Below are 20,908 nucleotides of genomic sequence, written 5' to 3'. Positions count from 1 at the left end.
TTCTAGCACACAAACTTTTTTATTGCCCTGTGAAAGCCAGACAGGGAAGGGATCAGTGTAAATCTAGTATGATTAACTCATGGGGCCAGATTATTACTTACACAAGGAATGTCTCCATACATCGGGAGCAATCCCGACGTAAACCTTATATCCACTTCGCACTGCTGGGAGTCACAGCCATGTTTTAAACTTCAGTTTTTAAACAATGTCTTAAGCATATTTTAAACAACCAGTTTTGCAAAGAAAATAGGAAAATTGGTAGAACCTCCTATAAAAAAAGGACTTGTCCTGTAGTGCTACTACTGACAGCTCAGTAGTAGCTTCCTGTGCTGAAACAAGGAAGACCAACTCCAGCTCCCATGTTTTTTCCCAAACGTGAAGTGGAGCTCACTAAGCTCATCCAAGTATCAGGCAGGACTCTCAGTCCTGCTTCGCTTGGCAATTATCTCCTTTGGATAGTTCAGCATAGCTAAGAGTGATTTAATGGCAGTTACAAACCCTTGGTTACAAAGGGACAACTTGTCAAGGCTATCCCAAACATCTCAAAAAGGCTCCAACCTTAACTAAAAGGCAAACAGATATGGCAACCAGTGAGTTATGAAGTACTGCAGGGAAAAATCATAATGAGCTCAATTTTTCAGGGATGCTTTTGTTTTTATTTGTCCCTCACAACACACTTAAAACTCAAAGCACTTCTAGACTCCCCTTATACAAAAATAATTCCTTTCTTGGCATTCAAAAACAGCGCTTCATCATTCTTTTGAGAGAGCTATAAGAGCAGGCAGAAACAAACTGCAGCAGTTTGAACTGTCAGAAGTATCTTCTTCAGAACTCAACTTCTTCAGGGCCTGAAGAAACAGATTCCTCACACGTAGCATACCACTGAGGGGAAACCTAAGTGGGGGAGTCATGCAAGCTGAACAAAAAAAAGCTGCCTCCTCAGCCAGCCCCGTCTTTGCAGTGGAAGATGGCACAATGATTAAACAAAAAATCAGACAATATGAAATACAGCTCTGAAAAAGAGGTCACTAATCACTTTCATTTAACTCCCCTTATTCCATCCAGTCCTTGCAGCAATGAAACTACCTCTGTCAAAAGGAAGGAAAGGAAATGCAGGGAGAGTCTTCAGAAAAGGACAGCGGTACTCTCTACAACCCTGAAGGTGGAGATGAGCAAGAGAACAAACTCCACTATGAAAAGGTGGAGTGGAAGAACTGAATCAGTCTTACTCAACTCACTGAACTCAAGCAAAACTAACGCTCTTTAATTATGAAAAAATATAATGCAAGGTATCCAGTTACTTACTTCACAAGTGAAAGAAAAAAAGCACCACACTCTAAAGCAAAACCCATCAGTCCTCCGCAAAAGCACTGGGCACCAACACCAATGTATGGATCCTCACTATGTTGTTCAGCTTTAGCCCTGTCCTCATCAGCCTCAAAAACTGCACGTTTACAGAAACTTGCTCATGCACTGGAAATAGCTGTAAGATACTCTTCTGTATAGGCTACTATTTATTCCTTAAACAAAAACATTAAGTTAGGAAGAAATAAATCATACCTTATTTATCTTCTCTTTTGGATGCGTCAGGAGATTTGGGAAGTAAGACAAAACATCACAATTGAGAACAACTTGTGTCTGTTCATCTGTACCAGTTACTATGTTGCCTACTGCTCTCAGCGCTGCTGTCTGAACATCCAAAGTGAGAAGGGGGAAAAAAAATTGCATGTTAAAGACATTGCTATCACTTATGCTAAAACAAAGATAACTTTAAGATGTCTCTTTATAAAGCCACTTAGGAAAATACAGTTTAGCACTTCATCCTCAGAGCTATATCCTAAAAACAAGTACTGTTTTATCAAAATAGAAACTCATAGTATAGCATTTTAGTGAATAGGTGCACTGCAGCTCAACTCAAAGTGTAAAGATAAGAAATTAAAGAATATTAAAACAACAGGAGAGCTGATTCAACACGTACCTCATCTAAGTTACATTAACTGTTTCTAGGCTTTGACTATGTCTGCTAAGGTTGCTTACTTCCCCATTCAGCTCTCCATTCAGAATTAAAAAACCCCACAACTTTTCTTTTTATTGACTTCCAGAAATGGATTTTATATCTTTATGTATTGGTTAGCAAAGGCTTTACATGTGACAGAATACTGGAGAAACTCCTTTTCACCAGGTGAACTGGTCTGGCAAATTTCAAGACAGCCAAGTCTCACTCAAAGTACAAACTGAACAAACATAACTAATGCGCAGATACGTACAAAGTTCCCAATTATAATGGTTGGTTTACAAAAATCAAGCACATATTAATTAACTCTCATTTTCCCTTTGTCTTTGAAACTAATCAAACAAGCTCAGTTTCTGTAGCTAATTAGAAATTTACTTTACTACAAGGACTTAGCACCTGTAAATATTTTAACATTCTAAAGGTCCCAAAATATGAATTTATTTCCATAAGCTATTCAGACTGAATATGCACAACCATGTAAGCAGCAACAGAAAAAAGTGCATATTAACTTCAAATGCGGAAAATGTAAAACCTGGTGTCATTAAATATTTTAAGACTACAAAAGGAAGGCACACAAAAGGTAATCACACAACAGAAGTAAATGTTTAACCTGTTCCTTCTACATCTGTTTTGTTTCAACTGTCTTTTATTCTAATAACCTTTTTTTCCCCCAGTTTAGGCAACATTTTTTGTTCAGTTCTACCTGCAACAAATGTACTTCTAGGTGCTCATCTCAGTATTCCGCTAATAAATACACTAAGGCACATGTTTTAGAAAAATGCTTACAAAGGATTATTCAACAGCAACTGAACCGGACTTACTTGAACTTTAACCTCCTGATGACTCAGAAGTGGAACTAGAAAAGGTACAACTCCTGAATCGATCACCATTTGTATCTGTTCATTTCCACCATCTGTTAAGTAGGACAAAGCCCAAACAGTATCCACAAGGATCTACAAATCGGAAAGAACATGGTTTATACATTGAACAGTAAAATCCATGTAATGGAGTCTTAATTTAGTGATCAACATTCCATACGATGAAAAAAGAGCATGCAGTTTAGTTAAAGAAAAAACTCAAACATCACGACAAGACCTAATTAGTAAAATGTTACATTACTATGTACAGCTACAAAAACTGGGGCCATTATGGAGCCATTTGTTCCATAATAATAATTTCTATATGTCTTCTCTCAAAAATTTTAATTGAATAACACATTCTGGTGCATAAAAGTAACAGCATACAGCATCTCACAAAGGTAAACAGTTAGACTTGATTTGCGTTTCAAAGATAGACAAACAGCTCAGATAGATAAGTGGTTGTGCCAATAACTTTCTAAAGAGAATATCGACCCAGGCCCCTAGTACTGCTATAACTTGTTGGCTGTGCTATCTTTTGATTACAGAATACCTAAGACTCCTTAGTCCCTAATCCATTTACGTACACCTCATCATTTCTGATCCACCATGCAGTTCTGAAGTAACAGTGCCAACTAGTCTGGACGTATGTCTTTTTGCCTTCATATTAAGATTAAAACCCACAGCAAAGTAAAAGAGTTCTTACACCAACTAAAGGACTAGCAACTACTGTAAGGTGGCAACTTCAAGCAATGTGAAAACCCACAAAGAAATTACTATCATGCAAGACAATCTTAGCACCTTAAAGAAAATAAATACTAAGTCACTGATGATTTGGATAAGCATGATTTGAGAGCCCTCAAAAAATAAAGTTACAAAAGTTACAGTCATGGAAAAGTAGTATCTGAAGCAGAAATAAAGCCAGCACGAAGAGGGCTAACCCATTACTTAGAGATGATGTTAGGAACTGCAGGAAGAAAACTCTGGACCCCACTGAGGACAACATCTGTCAAGGTACCTAGATCTACTCTACTTTTAAAACAGACATCCTTTTAAAATTTCCAGCTATTAAGAGAGCTAAACACTACAGCACCTAAATGTATGAAGGACTTTGAAGTCCTGACCCAAAGGCTGCTTCCATGCAGCTCTGGGACGAGACAGCACAGACCTAATGCTTTCTTGACAAAGCCTGCTGCTGACCTCACCTGCTAACACCACAGGGACAGCAGAACATGCTGCAGTGGAGCCAGTATCGCAGCAGAAGCAGTGAGAGATGGTGCCTCACCAGCTTGTTGCCCCACAGCCCTGTTGGTGATGAGAGCAGCAGCCGCCAGAAGTGCTCATAGGACTATTGGCTGACCTACCTGCATCACTGACTCATCTCCAAAGATAGGTTTGCTGCTCCAGTCCAGAGAGGCTGGGACCAGACTGGTACCTCCAAACTAGCACCTGACTATCAGGATCAAAAAGATGGACACCCTAATTGAGATCAGTCAAAACCCAGCATCACAGTCTCACAGCTACTTGAAGAAGCTCTCACACAATCATTGCTTGCAAAAGCTTCTCAAATTTGACAGCGGAAAAGAAGCCTTTATAGGTTAGAAGTATGTTTGGTTTTGTTATGAATTTCCATTCAGGTTTGTCCAAATGAGGAATTGGGAAGTCACCGTGTGCTGTCTCCCACTCACGTTACACTGGGAAAAACCTGGCAAAATCCCAAATTAAACTGTTTGCAAATATGTATTTTGTGGAGCCAAGCCCATTTCACCACTAAAGGCGTCACAGAAACACCAGTACCACAGCATGGAATTAACAGCAGACAATTCTACCAATCTTATGCTCCATCCCCAGAGCCACCACAAGGCTTCAATTCCTGCTTCCCTAAATCAAAGGAGGATGACTATAGGGAGCAAGAGTTAAAGACATTACGAAATCCTGACAGGAGGAGGAGAACAGCTCAGTATCCTTTAAGTTACACAGCTCTTTGATCCTGAAATCCCAATTATAAGACTTGAGGAGGAAGTCCATGCCTCTAGGTCTTTATTCAGAAAATGAATTCATGGATCAGCAATGCAAGAAACACTGAAGGTTTAGTTTAAAAAACCTGAAGAAAAATCATTAAAGAAGCCACAAAGCAATAGTTTGTTGTTACTGTTGCGTATTTAAGTATATTTTTGGATGCTATTTTAATTAAATAGGCAAAAGTCAGGCATGAAACAGGTTACAAAAGTCATATTCACCCATATGATTACAATATTCATTTGGACAAATATGTAGAATTACATGTATTTTTCCTACACATGCCTTATACAGCATCTATGCAAAAGGATAAATCGGGGTAGAATCAAAGCGAAGTGATGGTAAAGCCTTAAAAATTTTTTTTAAGGTAAAACCTTAATTTTCTAGTGCTCAATTCCGCAAGACAGGACTTTTTAAAATATAGTTTCATAGAATAACTGAACAATTTGGGTTCGAAGTTCCTCCAGTTCCAACCCCCCTACCATGGGCAGGGACATGTCCCACTAGATCAGGCTGCTCGAGGTCCCTTTCAAAGTTTAAGGTAAAGAATAAAAAAAAAATAAGAAAATATCTTTTCAAAAAGATATTTCAAAAATGGCTATAATGATAATAGTCTATAATGGCTATAATTATAATAGTCTTCACATTTATTTGTGCATTTACTACTTATACATAAACTAACACACCAAACCAAGTTTGCCACTTAAATACAACCTTGCAGTATTTTCCCTCTAGAGAAAGCAAAGAATCTAAATATCTAAAACATTAGAAATTACTTACGTTTATATCTGTATGGTAAATGAGAACACACAATGCTGGTAAAATCTGAAAAGAAGTTCAGCAGTCATTACAGTAGAATAAAATTGGCTGTACAATCATGAATCCAAGCTTGGCTTGAGAGTTCATTAACATACTCCATTCACACACAGTCCAGTAGCTGGTCATTCACTCAAAATATGTATAAAGATACATACATTACGTTTAAAATTTATTAAAATACAAGATAGTACTATATATATAAATAGAGGGAAAACAAGCGAACAACACAGCTAAGACAAACTCCTGTTATTTTGGAAGTGCCTTTACCACACAATACAATAAAAAATATTAGCCTAATATCAATACATAAAACTCTGTTAAAGTAAAATTATATTTTTGTATTCACATATGGAGAAAATATAAAACTGAGCCATGGTAAGACTGCTTAGGGTATTATTACTTGGTAAAGTATTTCCTGCAAAAGCTTCCCCAGTCTCTGCTTCATTTTTAAAATTTCATTAAAGATTAGTTGCTAACAATATTATACTTCACATGGATCCAAAACCTGTATCTACACTTTGAAATTTATCTTAAAATGAAGAACTTTACATACATTACAACTATAGGACCAGCCAAACAGCATCACTTCACTAGCTGTGTTGACTCTATAAACACTGTATTTATTTATAAACACCAGTTTAAAACGATTTTCAGATGCTTCTCTTCTCAAGCAGGGACTCAACACTGACTGCACATTCACAGCTAGTCGAAACACAAACTGCACTACATTCCCTAATTTACTAACATTTCCTCTTACTGAAAATAATTACATTTGAATAATTCTATACATAGAATCGCATTTGCAGCCTTTTTTGATAAAATGATGAAGTGCTGACTACGTTAACACTTTCTAGTGTGATAATGTTTTGTTGCATCTATTTTAATATATGGCTCATCAGCCTTCAGTTTTACTCAGTTTCAGATGTTACAAATACCTTTATTACAGCCTTAGTCAGAAGCACCAAACTGGTCAACTTACCTCATTTAACAACTGGTAAGTGGCACAAGACAGTGGCAAAATCATGCATAAATTCATAGTATGACAATGTAAAACACTTGGCCTCTAGCCAAAAGTATACAAAAAATTATCTGTCTCAATTTTTTATTTACCTCCTGAACTGTCTCCATAGGCGGTGGGGGGTCCTTATTCCTGCAGAGATTTACAATGACCCATGTGACGTTCCGAAGGAAGGTGATGGGAATGGAGGGATTGATGAAGGACAGAAGAGGTTTGACAACTCCCAGTGATATGACATAATCTCTACACTGAGGACCATCACCTACAGAAATGAAAATTGTTGTAAAAGGAATTACATTACAAATGGGAAATCCTGAAATGTATGCAATGACATGTTGGGATACTGAAATTCTATGTTTCCTCAACAATAGTCTACCACCAATGGTTCGTGTTCAGTTAAATATACATACGTACAGATATGTATGTATATTTTACGAGACACAAATTTATCCTGTTAAAATTTTGTGTAGCAAGTGATACTATTCTTTCAAAACAAAAAATAGGATGTATATTTGTAATTCTAGCCACATGAAAAATTACAATAAGCCACGGAATTTAGAGGAAACATAGTCTCATATGATAATGCCAATGTTCAAAAAGTCAAATTCTAAAATTAAACGCTCTCTGAACTCAAATCATTATAACAACAACAACAGGAGTTACCTATAATATTTCCGAGAGCCCAGACAGCTTGTTCGCAAACATTCTGGTGTGGTGAATGAAGTAGTCTCAAGAAGAGGGGTACTGCATCTACAGAATGCAAAGATCGGATTTGTTTTTACTGGAACATGATATACGCGCAATACTTTCATCAATTAATCCAAAACAATTTCACTACCATCCCTTGTACTGAGATACATGTTTCTATGATGAAGAGCATAAAAACACCTCCGTTAAACATTTCTGCACATATCTAGAGAGTGGAAATAAACAGACCCGAGAACAAGCAATTTTCAAACAATACTCCCCACACGCAAACATTTCCCTACATTTCTCAAAGTGATATGCAAGAGCCTCAGGAATGTAGGTGCAAGGTTTCATGTCCTGGTAATTCACAAAGCATACCTAGCAGAATGACATGCCTACTCATGCAAATGTCCTCCACATCTTGACTTAAAGAAAATAGCTTCCTCCCAAGAGGTGGCTATAGTCAGCTTCTACATGCAGTGGAGATTTACATCCATCTGCCAATACTAACACGTTTTAATTCGCTCATATATAACACAGGCAAAATATCAGATTAAGGAAGCGATACCGATTTTAGATATCAGTCTCTGGTGAATCAAACACATTTAGTAGAGCTAAGAAACCACCCATCTACTATTCCCATGCAACTACTTTCCTTTGGACAACCCATACTGTTTGAAAGGTAGTAATTCTTCCAGCAATTTTTTAAATCTATATATGGTGATATACATCCTATAGTCTTTCTGAGCGAAGTAAAAGAGAACAATTTATATGCTGTTAAAAGAATATTTCCTCTGGTCAGATTAGCTTCAGAAAATTGCAACACAATTTGTGAGCAACTGTGAATCAATATTCTGTTGATAATTTAACACGTAATAATGAGCCAAAACCCTCGATGCATTTTCCTGAAAAATACAGTGATGAAGAATAAAGACAACCTAAAATTCCTTGCCCACCACAGATGAATAATTCAGCAGTTGCCTACAACTGACAAGTTAGGAGGGACAGCAACACACCATTGCTTAAGAACACTCTGGCACTTCTTGTAACAACCTTCTCACTTCCATTAGCTCAAGTAGAATATTCCAGCTTCCTTCTCAGTGATTACTGAGATTACCACTTCAGCCATACATGTATTCAACATATTTCAGAGAGCAGGGTCAAGTATGTAGTTTATACTAGACTACAATCCTGGTATGTTATCAAAAGCAGGAATGAAATTATTTCATATCAGCATTCTGGCAGGTGGACAGTCTATGAAAGCATGAGTTACAGGCTATCTGATCTACGGCTCTCAAAAAAAATTAATTACTTCTGCTCCGCATTGGCTCCTTACAAGATCTGTGCTGTGCTTATAGTACTTCTGTTTTGCCGGGCCTTCCAACTGCCATCTGTCCCTCACGATTCCAGGATGCAGCCTTCTTTTGTATTTAGGCTGAACCAGTCTCTTCTACAGCTGCAAGAGCCTATTGCTTTGTTTCCTCACACCATCCCTTCTCTAAAGGGAGTAGAGTTGGACGCTGTTTTCCCTTAGTCATCTCCCAGCCAAAGCAGCGAGACTTTTAGACTAAATGTTTTCAATTTTTTCTTCAATAGAACAGCTTGGAAAATGCTTTTTGCTTCTTTGAAGTATTTTTTTTCCCCCACATTTTATTCTTTTCATGCATTAGCTAAACAGATTTTGGGAGACATCTTCCAGCCTGAACTTCTAGTAATTGTTCAGGTAACAGCAATGCTCATGGCTGTGCTGCACCTATTTTCATTCTAATTTTTTTATTTCAAGATTTTTTCCAGATTTTTTTCTGCAAAACTAATACTATAAACAACATTTTCATTAGATTAATTCCTTCAAACGTGATAACGCTGTGGGACTTGAAAAAGGAAGAAAACAATCACTAACCAATGAACAAGTTGGGAAGAATGAATGAACTTGGGAATCGATTTTTAAATATTAGCAACCTAAAAACAGAGGTTCCCAAATCACATCAGGATTTTTTGAAACAAATTAAAGATGTTTATCTTTTTTTATAAAGGCTTTAGATTTTTATCCAAAGCTCATTTTGATAAGCATTCTTATTCTACTAACACAATATCTTCTCTGTGTAGAACGTAACAATTAGTAAGATATCTTAGTAGCTATTAAAATGTACCAAACAGCATTTGATATGAAATGCAGGTTCATATATGTTAAAAAAAGGAAATCAAGTAAATAAGTCACCATTTTCACATATTAAAAAAACTCAATATGAGTAAGTCGAGACACAATTTATTATAAAATTACTTATCTATAGTATCCTGTCTAATGACAAAGTGTTGTATTTTGCATAAAGGCAACTGATACGTAAAAGCTATATATATGTAGTCCTGAAAAATCATTGTTTTATCTTCAGTTAACTCCAAAGTTTATTTCCTATTTCTTTTCATAACTGAAGTCTTATTGGCTGGTTAAGCAAGAAACTACATAGCACAAACAATACAGTGTGCATAGGAGATGCTAATTAAATGGTGAAAGAAAGGATGGCAAGTTTTTTAACTCTGTGTTTAAATGGGCAACCTTACATAACTATATGTATTTAAAAACTTTAATAAGATTTACGAACATACCTTTGAGGTAGAAAGAATTACTTACCAGCATAAGTTTTAGCCACAGGGGAATTAATGGTACATGATTTCAGAAATCAACCCAAGAATTAGAAAGGACTAACATTTTTTGTCACAATCATGGTATCATCTGTCATTCTTTATCTTCCTTATGGGAAAACCAGGTCTGGGATCCTCAATGTTAATCATCAGTGACAAACGGATTAATGTTTAAGAGCACATGTAGAAATTTTTTTGAGAAAGATGATAGACATGCATTTATTATTTTAATGGCTTTGATAACAGATGGTATTTGTTATCCAAATATTCCCTTTTCCCCACAACATCTACCACGCCCCAAAACCCTGTAATACTTACTAGACTGTACGACAGCTTGAGTCTGTACAGAAGTGCCTGATGCTATGTTAGTCAATGCCCATGCAGCTTCAAATTGTAATGAAGGACTGTAATGAAATAATTGTATAGTAGTAAGCTGAAACACGATACACAGATTATTTTATGGTTCATTTCAACATTACTAGCTGTATCCACCCCGAAACATTCTATGTTTAAGCAGTGCCACAGGGCTAAAAGTTTCTTAAAAAACCCTCTAAGCCTGGACGTTTCAGAGGACCAGCTGTAAGAAAAAAACCAGATTTTATATACTATGACCTATTGGAAACTGTCCATCATTTTGACTTCGTATTAGTAATAATAATAATAAAAAAGAGCAGTAACACTTGTCGAAGCACTTCCCAAACAATGAAGCTGACTGCTAGACAGCTAGTTATCTCCTGTATAAAAGATTTCTAGCATCCCTTATCACAAAATTTAATTATGCCTCTCAAACGAGGAACAAAGAGCCCTTCATATCCAGCTGATCCAAACATCATTCATATTTAGTGAAGAAAGTGCAACCATCTTGCTGCCATGAGTAGTTCTCAATAAATTAACCACAGAATCATAGAATAATTTGGATTGGAAGAGACCTTAAAGGTCATCTAGTTCCAACCCCTCTGCCATGGGCAGGGACATGCCACTAGATCAGGCTATGCATGTCTGACTATAATAAATAAAAGCTTGGCCCTTCTAATATTATATCCCAGACCAAGTGTAAGCTGAGATAAAGACATTCTTCTGTTCCATCAGGATGCAAGATCTAGCATCAGTATCAAAAGACAGCATCAGACCTGTATTAAAACTGAAATATTAAATGCAGATAAAATTAGTTACAGACATTACAAAAGCTGGGGGAAGATCTCTTCCAAGATGTCTGTTAACTGTTGTCTATGCCAACAGTTTGCATGAAAACTGTTGATCAAGGAAATTCTAAAGGTTAGGAGTTCAAAAAGTTAAAGTTTACAGGTTATGGTGGATGGTGTAACAGTAAAGTGTCTGGCTTTGGGAGGGGCAAAGTCTATCTACTCTTAGGTGAGGTCTTCATTTCCTTGCTTTTGGGGGTCTTTATCAATTATGTTTTATATATGTACACATTGCACTTGCTTCCTTTAAGCTTTTTGCACATTAGTTCCCAAAGCATTTTAAGGTTTTAGTGGGGATGGGAACAGAAAAGAATTCAATAGGAAGGCCCCAGAAGTGTAAATAAGGATTTGTAAAAACAAATAGTACCTGCCAGCAGCTATTTATAAACTCATACATTCTAGGAGCAAATGCATTAAAATTCTAGTTCTAGGTCAGTCCTCCTTTTCTTCCTCATGTGATAAGCTTTCAGTTATAATGAACAACAGCCTTAACAATCTGCTATACAAAGTCTTTGCAGAATTTACCTCTCCTAAATACAGCAAACGTAATTAAAAGGACTGCTTAAGAAAATGGTGAGTTCAATTTCAAAAGGCTTATTAAATATTTACAAAGGTAAATCATACAAAAATTAGACAGAAAATTCAAATTAAAAGAATTCTTTCAGCACTGAACCATCTACTTCTAAAGCAGACAAGCATTCATGACTCATTTTAAAATGGCTCTCCTGATTTGAACATTATTGCCAACTGCCTTCTAAGCAACTGTTTTGTTTAAGCTAGAAACAAAGCTATTCACGCTTCATGTTTTTGCAACCACCAAATTATATCCAAAATGCCAATTCGCATTTTTTTAAGTTTCTAGCTCTCATGGCTGCAAAAATAATCTTGAAAATGGAAATACTGTAAATACATTTATGGCTGCCTGAGACCAAAGACAGGCTAAAACATTTACCTCAAATGTGTCAATCCCCATCAATCTGAATAAGGGCACATGGATTGTAGAATATGTATTCTGGCCAAGAGAAGAGCCCTGTTCACAACCAGGCATGTTCTCTGCCTTTACATAAAGACACACAATATGTCTGAGATAGGTTATGTCTTTTAAAGGTTTCTTTAAAACAGGTAACAAAAAAAGCCTGGAATATTCAAAAGCAATGACAAATTCAGTAACGTTTCCTCTTTTAGCTGGATACACTCATGCAAAGTTTAAAAAAATAAAGTGATATTTCAGTGCAGAATAAATACTCCTAGAGAATTTATAGTTTGTTGTCATGGAATGTGATCCACTGTGTTAGACTGTATGGTGCTATGAATCTTCAAATTCACCTGAAATACTGAGAATTATTTTTAGGATGCAGACTTCCAATAAAGGTGAACATTTTTATAGTATACTTACTTATCATCCCGTTCTAGGCATTTTACCAGAATTGGTAAAATTCCTGATTTTATTAAATCATCAATAGGTGGATTTCTGTCACTGGATAAGAGTTTTCTGTGAAATTAAATGTAAAAGTCAAATAATTAACTTTCATCAAATAAAAACGTATAGGAAATACAGAATCATAGAATAGTTTGGGTTGGAAGGGACCTCAAAGATTATCTAACTCCAACCACCCTGCCATGGACAGGGACACCGCCCACCAGACCAGGCTGCCCAAAGCCCCATCCAACCTGGCCTTGAACACCTCCAGGGATGGGGCACCCACAGCTTCCCTGGGCAACCTGTGCCAGTGCCTCAACACTCTCATGGTGAAGAAATTCTTCCTTATGTCTAGTCTAAATCTGCCCCTCTCCAGTTTATACCCAGTGCCGCTAGTCGTATCACTACAAGCCTTTGTGAACAGTTTCTCCCCAGCTTTCTCGTAGGCCCTCTCTTGTGCCTTTATTTAATTTTACCTTGCAGCCTGGACAGCACTCAGCTGGATCACTGGGTTGTCACTTGTGGCGTTCTGAAAAAGAAAGCAAACCAAAAACCAACAGTAAAAAAAAAAAATTCACAGAGCATGCACTTTTAATTAAAAAAAAAAAAAAAATAGTTAAATGTAACATACCTGCAGTATAGCTTCTAGTGTTACGTTTTGCTGGAAAAGAAAAATAATGTTTTAGCAATTTTGTTGCTACATTACATTATTTTTAAACATTTAATACAATTAAACTACTTAACAGCGTATCACTTCATAATTTTGCTTTCAAGTAACTGTAAGATTTGGTGTTAAAATAAAAATAGGTGTTTTGAGAAATCAAAGTTTTAGAAGTAATTCCGGATTGAAGGAACTTACTGCTTTGAAGTCAGCATCAACATCAGAATCTTCTAAACTTTCTTCTTGTGGAACATTTCTTTTTTTCAAAAGATGTTCATCTCTTTTGTTCTGTAAAGGAATGACGAAAAACAAAGACACTTAATATTCATTAGTACAGGGTGACATTATAATGGCCCCTTTCAAAATAACTGTTCAGCTAAGACTGTGGGGTTTTTAAAGGCATTTGTGCCTGCAAACAGAATTTGCACTATTTCAGATGTAAGAATCTAGCAGCTTGCTAATCACAGATAAAACCATGTCAATCCGTGACATTTGAATGAATTAAAGTGTACAGTTTCAGAATGAATTTTCTAACAAGACACTTACAATACACATAGATCTGCATGACATTAACATTTAGTCACATAAAACAGAAATTATTTTTCAGTGTAACATTACTTTTCAGCTAAACCTACTTCAAAGTTCCCTGGTTACAAGTATTTTCATCTTGCGTGTAAAGCAGTGCATTTCATGTACACTGAGACTTGGAGTATTTCCCACTCATGCTGTTAGCCTAATTTCAGACTTAAAACAAAGCACCCTCCAGCCTAAGTTCCTTTAAGGATTTACTGAAGAAAAAATTACCTTTTCAGTGGTAAATTATTTATTTAACATTTCTACCTTGCTTAATTAGAATATTTAAACACCTAGAACCCTAATTTAAAAAAAGAAAGTAATCAAATAAACAATTGTAACTGTATCCAAATGTACTTTTTTACAAATGTAAAATGTTTTAAAAGCATCATTCCGAAAGTACAAAGCAGTCTTTTCCAAATTTTAGACTTCATTTTTTAGTTGGTGTTTCTAGAAGCACAATCAAAGATAGAAAGGGCAACATGTATGTCTGAACACCTTTGTGCGCCTAGTTTTGTTTTTTAATAAGCGCAATAAGATTTCATTCTCTAATGAAGCAAAACACAGAAAAGGTGTAACAAACAGCTGTAACACCTAGAACAAATCTATTCCACTAGCAAGGAAAGCAGGCTTTTCAGTCTCAAAAAAAAATTCTGATTACCAAACAGTACTGAAGTAGATGTTGTATTAAATCATGCTTTATCTGTACTATATAAAAAAGCCTCTAAACAGAATCATGTTTTGAAGGAGTCCCCAATATTTCATTTTGCTGTACGTTAGGGAAAAAAGCAACCTCCTCACAGGTAAACAGTAAAGGTATTCTGTTGTCAAGTGTTTTTGGACAGAAGGAAGATGGAAACAAGCAGGCAGTTAAATGCTGAGAAAACAGTGCTAGGCAGACAAACTGCATCAGGCAGGAACACACCAATGGATGCATTTACCATAAAGACCTGCAATATATTTCTCTCATTTTGGCATACTTACTTGGCACTGCAAACATCATTCAACACCAGCCAATCTGGCTTTGCTCAAGTACAACTCCTTTTCGTGCTCTCTGTCTAAAAACACAGCCTACCCTTCAGCAATCGCAGGGACTGAACCCAATTTCCAGAGGCTCTCTTCATGCCCAGCTCAGCTTTCTTCAGCGCACAGCTACTTCTTGTGGTTTAACCCCAGCCAGCAACTAGGTACCACACAGCTGCTCGCTCACCTTGAGCAAAACTCGTAGGTTGATATAAAGATTGTTTGATAGAACAGCAAAAGGGAAATAATAATAAAATTAATAAACAACAAAAGAAGTGGTGCACAATACAACTGGTCACCAACCAATGACCAATGTCCATCCTGTCCCGAGCAGCAATCATTGGCCCCCGGCCCCGTCCTCCAGTTTAAACACTGGGTATGATGCTGTACGGCAGGGAATATCCTTTTGGCCAGTGTGGTTCAGCTGTCCTGGCTGCATCCCCTCCCAGATTCCCGTGCATCCCCTGCCTTCTTGTTGGCAGACCAGAAGGAGAAACTGAAAAGTCCTTGACTGCTTAGCAACTACTAAAAACATCAGTGTGTTATCAGCATTATTTTCATTCCAAAACACAGTGCTATGCAGCTAACAGAAAGAAAACCAACCATGCCGGCCAAAACTAGAACAGTACTACAGACATCTCGCTATGGAGGAAAGGCCTCATTCCTGCCTTGGATGGATGGTTCCTAGATGACCAGCTGTGCTGCTACAGTAAAATAAGCCAATTCTGGGAGATGGGAGTGAAGCTGAAGGAGCATCACGATGTCTCCAGTTCTACTGCCCTTCTCTTCCCACCCAAAGGTATCATCACAGTTCACAGTGCTGAGCAAGTCAAGAAGTACATGAATGTACAGGGAGATACCTTTAGTTATGAGGGTGGCGCATGCTGGCCCAGCACACTCTGTCTACTGAAAAAGCAAAGCATGAAGGAACTTGGGTCTTAGTGCAGAACCATTGCCAACTACCTGCTGGAGGAAGTTAAATGGTTGATATTATATCTTTTACTGGGAAGGACAAGTTTCTGTCATTAGCAATAAACTACTGTCATACAAGGCAGCTTTCTGATCCTGCTCTGCCTAAAGAATTTGGTGGGATTTTCTACATCTCACACTCAAAATTCAGAGAAAGAGCTTTGTGGGTTTTTTGGAAAACACATTTGCTGTAACAATTGTTATTCACAGATTCGGTTAGTTATATATACACTTGGTTTTCAAACAAATGATTCAGTATCAACCATGTGTTTTGCAAATCTTGCAATTAAGACAGGTGATGTTTACTTTTAGATTTCTGTAAAAAGCCTTTTAGATGCAGACATCTTGCAGATTCTTTGATTGAAAAGATGATGAAATATCTATAATAGTCAATAACTTAGCAAACAAACTATTTTTATTGAACTTACTGAAAAGAAAATTCTAGTTAGGAAATGTCACATTATCTCATTTGTTATTTTCACATTTCTTCCGCCATTAAAAAAAGACAAAACTTCTCAAGAGCTTAAAGAGTAGATTCTCCCATTTATGAATATATTAGCAGATTCCCCATCACTGATTCCTCTGACCTTAAGGAACTCTCCCCACATTCAAGGTAAGAAACTGGTACACCACCATTCTGTGTTGCTTTCCACAAAAGCATCTATACTAGCACAGAACGTACACCTTGTAGAGCTGTAACTGAAATCCCTCCAAAACATAGAGGGTACAGATGAGCCATTTAAAACCATACTACTTCATTGCTATTTTAAGTGGAAACTTAAATAAGGCCAAAGCCTTCTCAATTGTGTTGACACTAAATAGATGGTATCCACTCAGAACAAAGATCACATTATTAAAATGGGTAAGAATATTACATACTCGTAGAATCACAGAATCACTAGGTTGGAAAAGATTGCCAGGATCATCAAGTCCAACCATTTCTATCAACCACTAAACCATGTCCCTGAGCACCTCATCTACCCGTCTTTTAGTCTTTTAAATACCTCCAGGGACGATGACTCAACCACCTCCCTGGGCAGCCTCTGTCAGTGTCAAACAACCCTTTCTGTGAAAAATTTTTTTCTGATGTCCAGCCTGAACCTCCCCTGGTGGAGCTTGAGGCCATTTTCTCTTGTCCTGTTCCCTGTCACTTGAGAGAAGAAGCCAGCACCCTCTTCCCTACAACCTCCTTTCAGGTAGTTGTATTCATATACATGTGGGCTGCATCTTTCATGCACATTACATCCACCCTCAAGACACTAATCAGGAACAGTTGAAACCACATAATGCATTTTTTAGCTTGAAAGATCTAGAAGTTTTTGGATGCAAAAAGCAAAGTCACACTGCAACAACCATGGTACTGAACATGAATGCATATCCCTCTACAGATGTGTGTCTCTTCAACATATACAATTACATCGTTCTGATTCAGTGTTTGTCAGATTTGTGCCTCTACTAGTGTGTAACATAAGGGCTATGGTATCCGGTTACTCCAGAAAGCAAGAATGAAGATGTATCTTGAAATCCTCTCTCAAATATCCAGGAATACCAGGATGGTGGCAGCTAGAATACAGGGAATAAAGCTGGAACAAAGCAAAGTCACTGTGGGTGACTGAACAGCATCCTCACAGAATGGCAGGAAAAAGCTGCATGGCCTTCAGCAGCCAAACAGCTGGAAAATGACCTTCCACAAACACCAAGCAGTAAGTCTAAAGCATGCCAATGGACAAAGCACTGGATTATTCCACGTCACTTCACCAAAAGAACTTCAGAAAGACTACCTGCCTGTAATCATTATTCAAAGAACACTTCATGTTTATTCACAGTGTGTCTGCTTCTATACAAGTACCATTAGCCGAAATTATTTCCTAGAATATTATTTAGAGAGACGTGCACAAATTCCCTCTGCTTGTGGCCATAAAATAGGTGATGAATGCATTTCTTTTTACGTTCTTCCAATTCCCTAGAAATCTCTCAGGGACTTGGATAGAGGAAAGAAGGTCAGGTTGTGAATGAACACAGTTACAAAAGAAGAGTAACAGATAAGTAGCTTGTCTCTCTCCTTCAAGCAATTGTCATGAGTTAATTGATGCAGTGAGCATCTCCAAACAGCAAAATAGTTCTACTCACAATAACTCCACTTCCTGGAGAAGAGTCCAGTGAATCCCTAGATGAACACACACGGAAGGACTGTTCTCCTAATGATGGCAGCAGGCTAAGAGGTGAAAGAAAATGAAGCTCCAGCTAAGAGTTCTGCAGCTATCCCGAATGCAGACATTCCACTGGGAGGCCACTAACAGTGAAGGTGGTAACAAAGGAACAATGTTTCAAACTCTGGCCCAGCAAACATACATAACCTAAGTTTAAATTCCACTACCGGACAGAGTCTCTTGGCAGGAGAAAAACTGCATTGGATTAATTAGAAATCTTAGTATGGTAAGATTCAGCAACATTGAAAAGCCTTCCATATTAAAGGTGGCCATAAGATACAGCATAACTGAGCAAGTTAATAGTTCCTTAGAGACCTTTTATACTTGCATACACAACTATTAAAACCCTTTGGAAACACAAGCATACCTAAGAGATTGCTTCCTGATGTTAACTTTAACTCAGGTAAGTGTGAGTAAGCTTTTATATTCTAATGCTGAGAAACTCTACCCTCCTTAAGAGAGAGAGATGAACTTCACAGGACATAACTGACCACAGGGCTGATGCCGAAATTTCTGTGAAGGCAGGAGACACTTTCAGGCTGTCAGTCATACAGTGGCGCAAAGGGCTCCAGGAAAACATTGCCTGGGCCTGTCAAAGAGCGAGCAAGAACATTCCTGCAACTACTCACTCTCTGCAGATGGCTGAAAAATACATCAAGGACACGTACAGAAGAGCTCCCAGATCAGCCTGAAGAAGAGAGGCTAGTACTTACTGAGAAGCACTAAAAATTTCTTTAAGGAAAAGCTATTCTTATTAGCATTCCTTATGAAGTCAAAGTGTTCACAGAACCTTTCAGTCCCAACAATTGCCTCTAAGGCTATTTGAAACAGATCTGTCCATTTGCAAAGGCGTCCAATTCCTGGACAGCTAAACCACTATATACAGTAACAGACCACACCCCTGTATAAGGTAAAAGAACATGATTTGCACCTTGGCATGACTTTAAAATGCTTGCATTTTGTTGTACTGTGACAAACTCAAAAGTTTTTGCCTAAATCACAGCAACAGCTTCTTCCGTAGGCTCTTGTGGTGAAGCTGAAGACAAATGAGCAGATCTGGACACAACTGCTCTACTCAAAGGCTGGTGAGAGACTTTTCAAAGTGGGGCATGAGGCTGAAATCCCTGGTGATGGTTAAAATCTTATCACCAACAAAATCAAGCATCTTTCCTTCAAAAGGGAAGATCCTCAACCACTGCCTGAACCACATGGGCTACATGCAATAAAGCCTGGAAGTTGAGAAACAGCAGCTGACTGCTGATTATGAGCTTGTCAACATGCTGGTAGAGATCACTCTAGAGCAGCATACAAAGGTTTCCACACAAACAAAAGGTTTCTGGACATAAATGCCAGGCAAAAATGCCAAATTATTAGAAAGAACAGCAATGGTATCATGAGTGCACTTCCTTGTCCAGCCTGATGATCACAGATCCCCATCTTGTTTGCTTCACTGACAGTGGGAAGGCAAGGCTGCATGAACAGTAAATACGCAAATCCTGCAGATCCAAACACTTCCTGGGAGATGGCCATAGAATTTTAAAAAAACACTTATCAATGCAAACAAGTTTCAAAGACAACACGATTAACAAGAGAAGAATCCTTGTGGGAAAAGACAATCTCTATTAAGTTATGTGCTGCATTCCACTTGGTACTATAGGACATGGCCAATTGGATACTCTAAAGAAGCAGTGAAAGATTAAATACTACTTTACATATGCTTTTCAGCAACTTCCAACTCTGCTGGAAAATTTCAAGATCAGAAAAAGGTAAAAGAAATAAAAAAATCTTTGCCCACAGGCAACAAACACCAGTATAGAATGCTTCTCCAGGTCAGGGAAAGGTTTAGGAACTAAGAGGTTAGTAAGAAGCCTCTTTTTGTCATGAGGGTTAAGATGTTTGAGTTGTCTGTGGACAAAGAGCAGAACTTCAAGAACACCTCAACATAGCACTAGCTATCACAGATGACAACAAGCAGCTGTTTCTCCTGCTCTCGCATCGTAGAGAAGACTAAAGGATAAGGTTAGTGATGGAGGTAGGTTGGATTCAGGTTTTCTAGATGTGCCTTTTAAGCTGCTACTGCTGCAACAGACTAAGCTGAACTTCTAGATTTAACTTACACGTAGATCTCCAATTTTGGTTTGAAGGTGGCGGAAAGCATCTATCATAGTCTGTAACGAAGAAAGTGCCTACCACTCCAACCTCATCGTGATGAACACATGGCTCTGAAAACCTCTACTGACTATCCTTGTAATCAAAGTTTTCTTAGTTGGGCTATCCAGCCTGAGTGAATTTCTAGTAACAGGTCTTGGATATGAACCTGGGGAAAGATTCAATTTCTTAAATGGTAGGGAAAGGACTATTAGTTGGTTCTATTCACTGTCTTAGAACTCATTTACACCTAGAGAGATTAAAACAAACCTGTAAAACTGTGAATAGGCTGAACAGGTCCATCTGGTGATCCTACAGTGTATGGATATCAAAATTACACCCTACCTGCTTAATGGATTAGGTCCCTTGCATCCAAAGGCAGTCTAACAGATTCCACGACTATTCTTCATATAGAGAGCATAGCTAAAGATACATGGTTAGAAGACAAAGGGAACTTTTCTGCATTTGAGTTCTGCCAACTCACCTTTGTGACAAGAGACAGCAGTCACAATGTTTCTGTTTGGCTAGAAGATGAGCAGGTTGACTAAAATCAAGGAGTCACACGTGTACACGAGTGTGTGGCCCAACAGTCCCAAGCAAACAATGCCAAGATTGAGGCCGGTTACATTAGGCAAAAGCATGCTCTTA

At 37.7% G+C, this 20,908-nt stretch overlaps 1 protein-coding gene across 1 annotated transcript in view; it reads right to left on the bottom strand.

Annotated features, from left to right (window-relative positions):
* The window catches only part of KPNA3 (karyopherin subunit alpha 3), a 53,670-nt gene that overhangs the window by 6,938 nt on the left and 25,824 nt on the right, over positions 1-20,908 (bottom strand). Inside the window, exons 3-12 of the mRNA XM_054068198.1 lie at positions 13,536-13,625; positions 13,308-13,337; positions 13,153-13,205; positions 12,653-12,748; positions 10,373-10,458; positions 7,391-7,477; positions 6,820-6,989; positions 5,671-5,715; positions 2,836-2,967; positions 1,561-1,689 (exon numbers count right to left, since the gene is read on the bottom strand). Of these exons, the coding sequence (XP_053924173.1) occupies positions 1,561-1,689; positions 2,836-2,967; positions 5,671-5,715; positions 6,820-6,989; positions 7,391-7,477; positions 10,373-10,458; positions 12,653-12,748; positions 13,153-13,205; positions 13,308-13,337; positions 13,536-13,625 (918 nt within the window). The remainder of the gene's footprint in view (positions 1-1,560; positions 1,690-2,835; positions 2,968-5,670; positions 5,716-6,819; positions 6,990-7,390; positions 7,478-10,372; positions 10,459-12,652; positions 12,749-13,152; positions 13,206-13,307; positions 13,338-13,535; positions 13,626-20,908) is intronic.

The sequence above is a fragment of the Cuculus canorus genome, chromosome 1 (genome assembly GCF_017976375.1).
Source record: "Cuculus canorus isolate bCucCan1 chromosome 1, bCucCan1.pri, whole genome shotgun sequence".
Lineage (NCBI taxonomy): Eukaryota > Metazoa > Chordata > Aves > Cuculiformes > Cuculidae > Cuculus > Cuculus canorus.
This window is presented reverse-complemented; position numbering and strand designations above follow the sequence as displayed.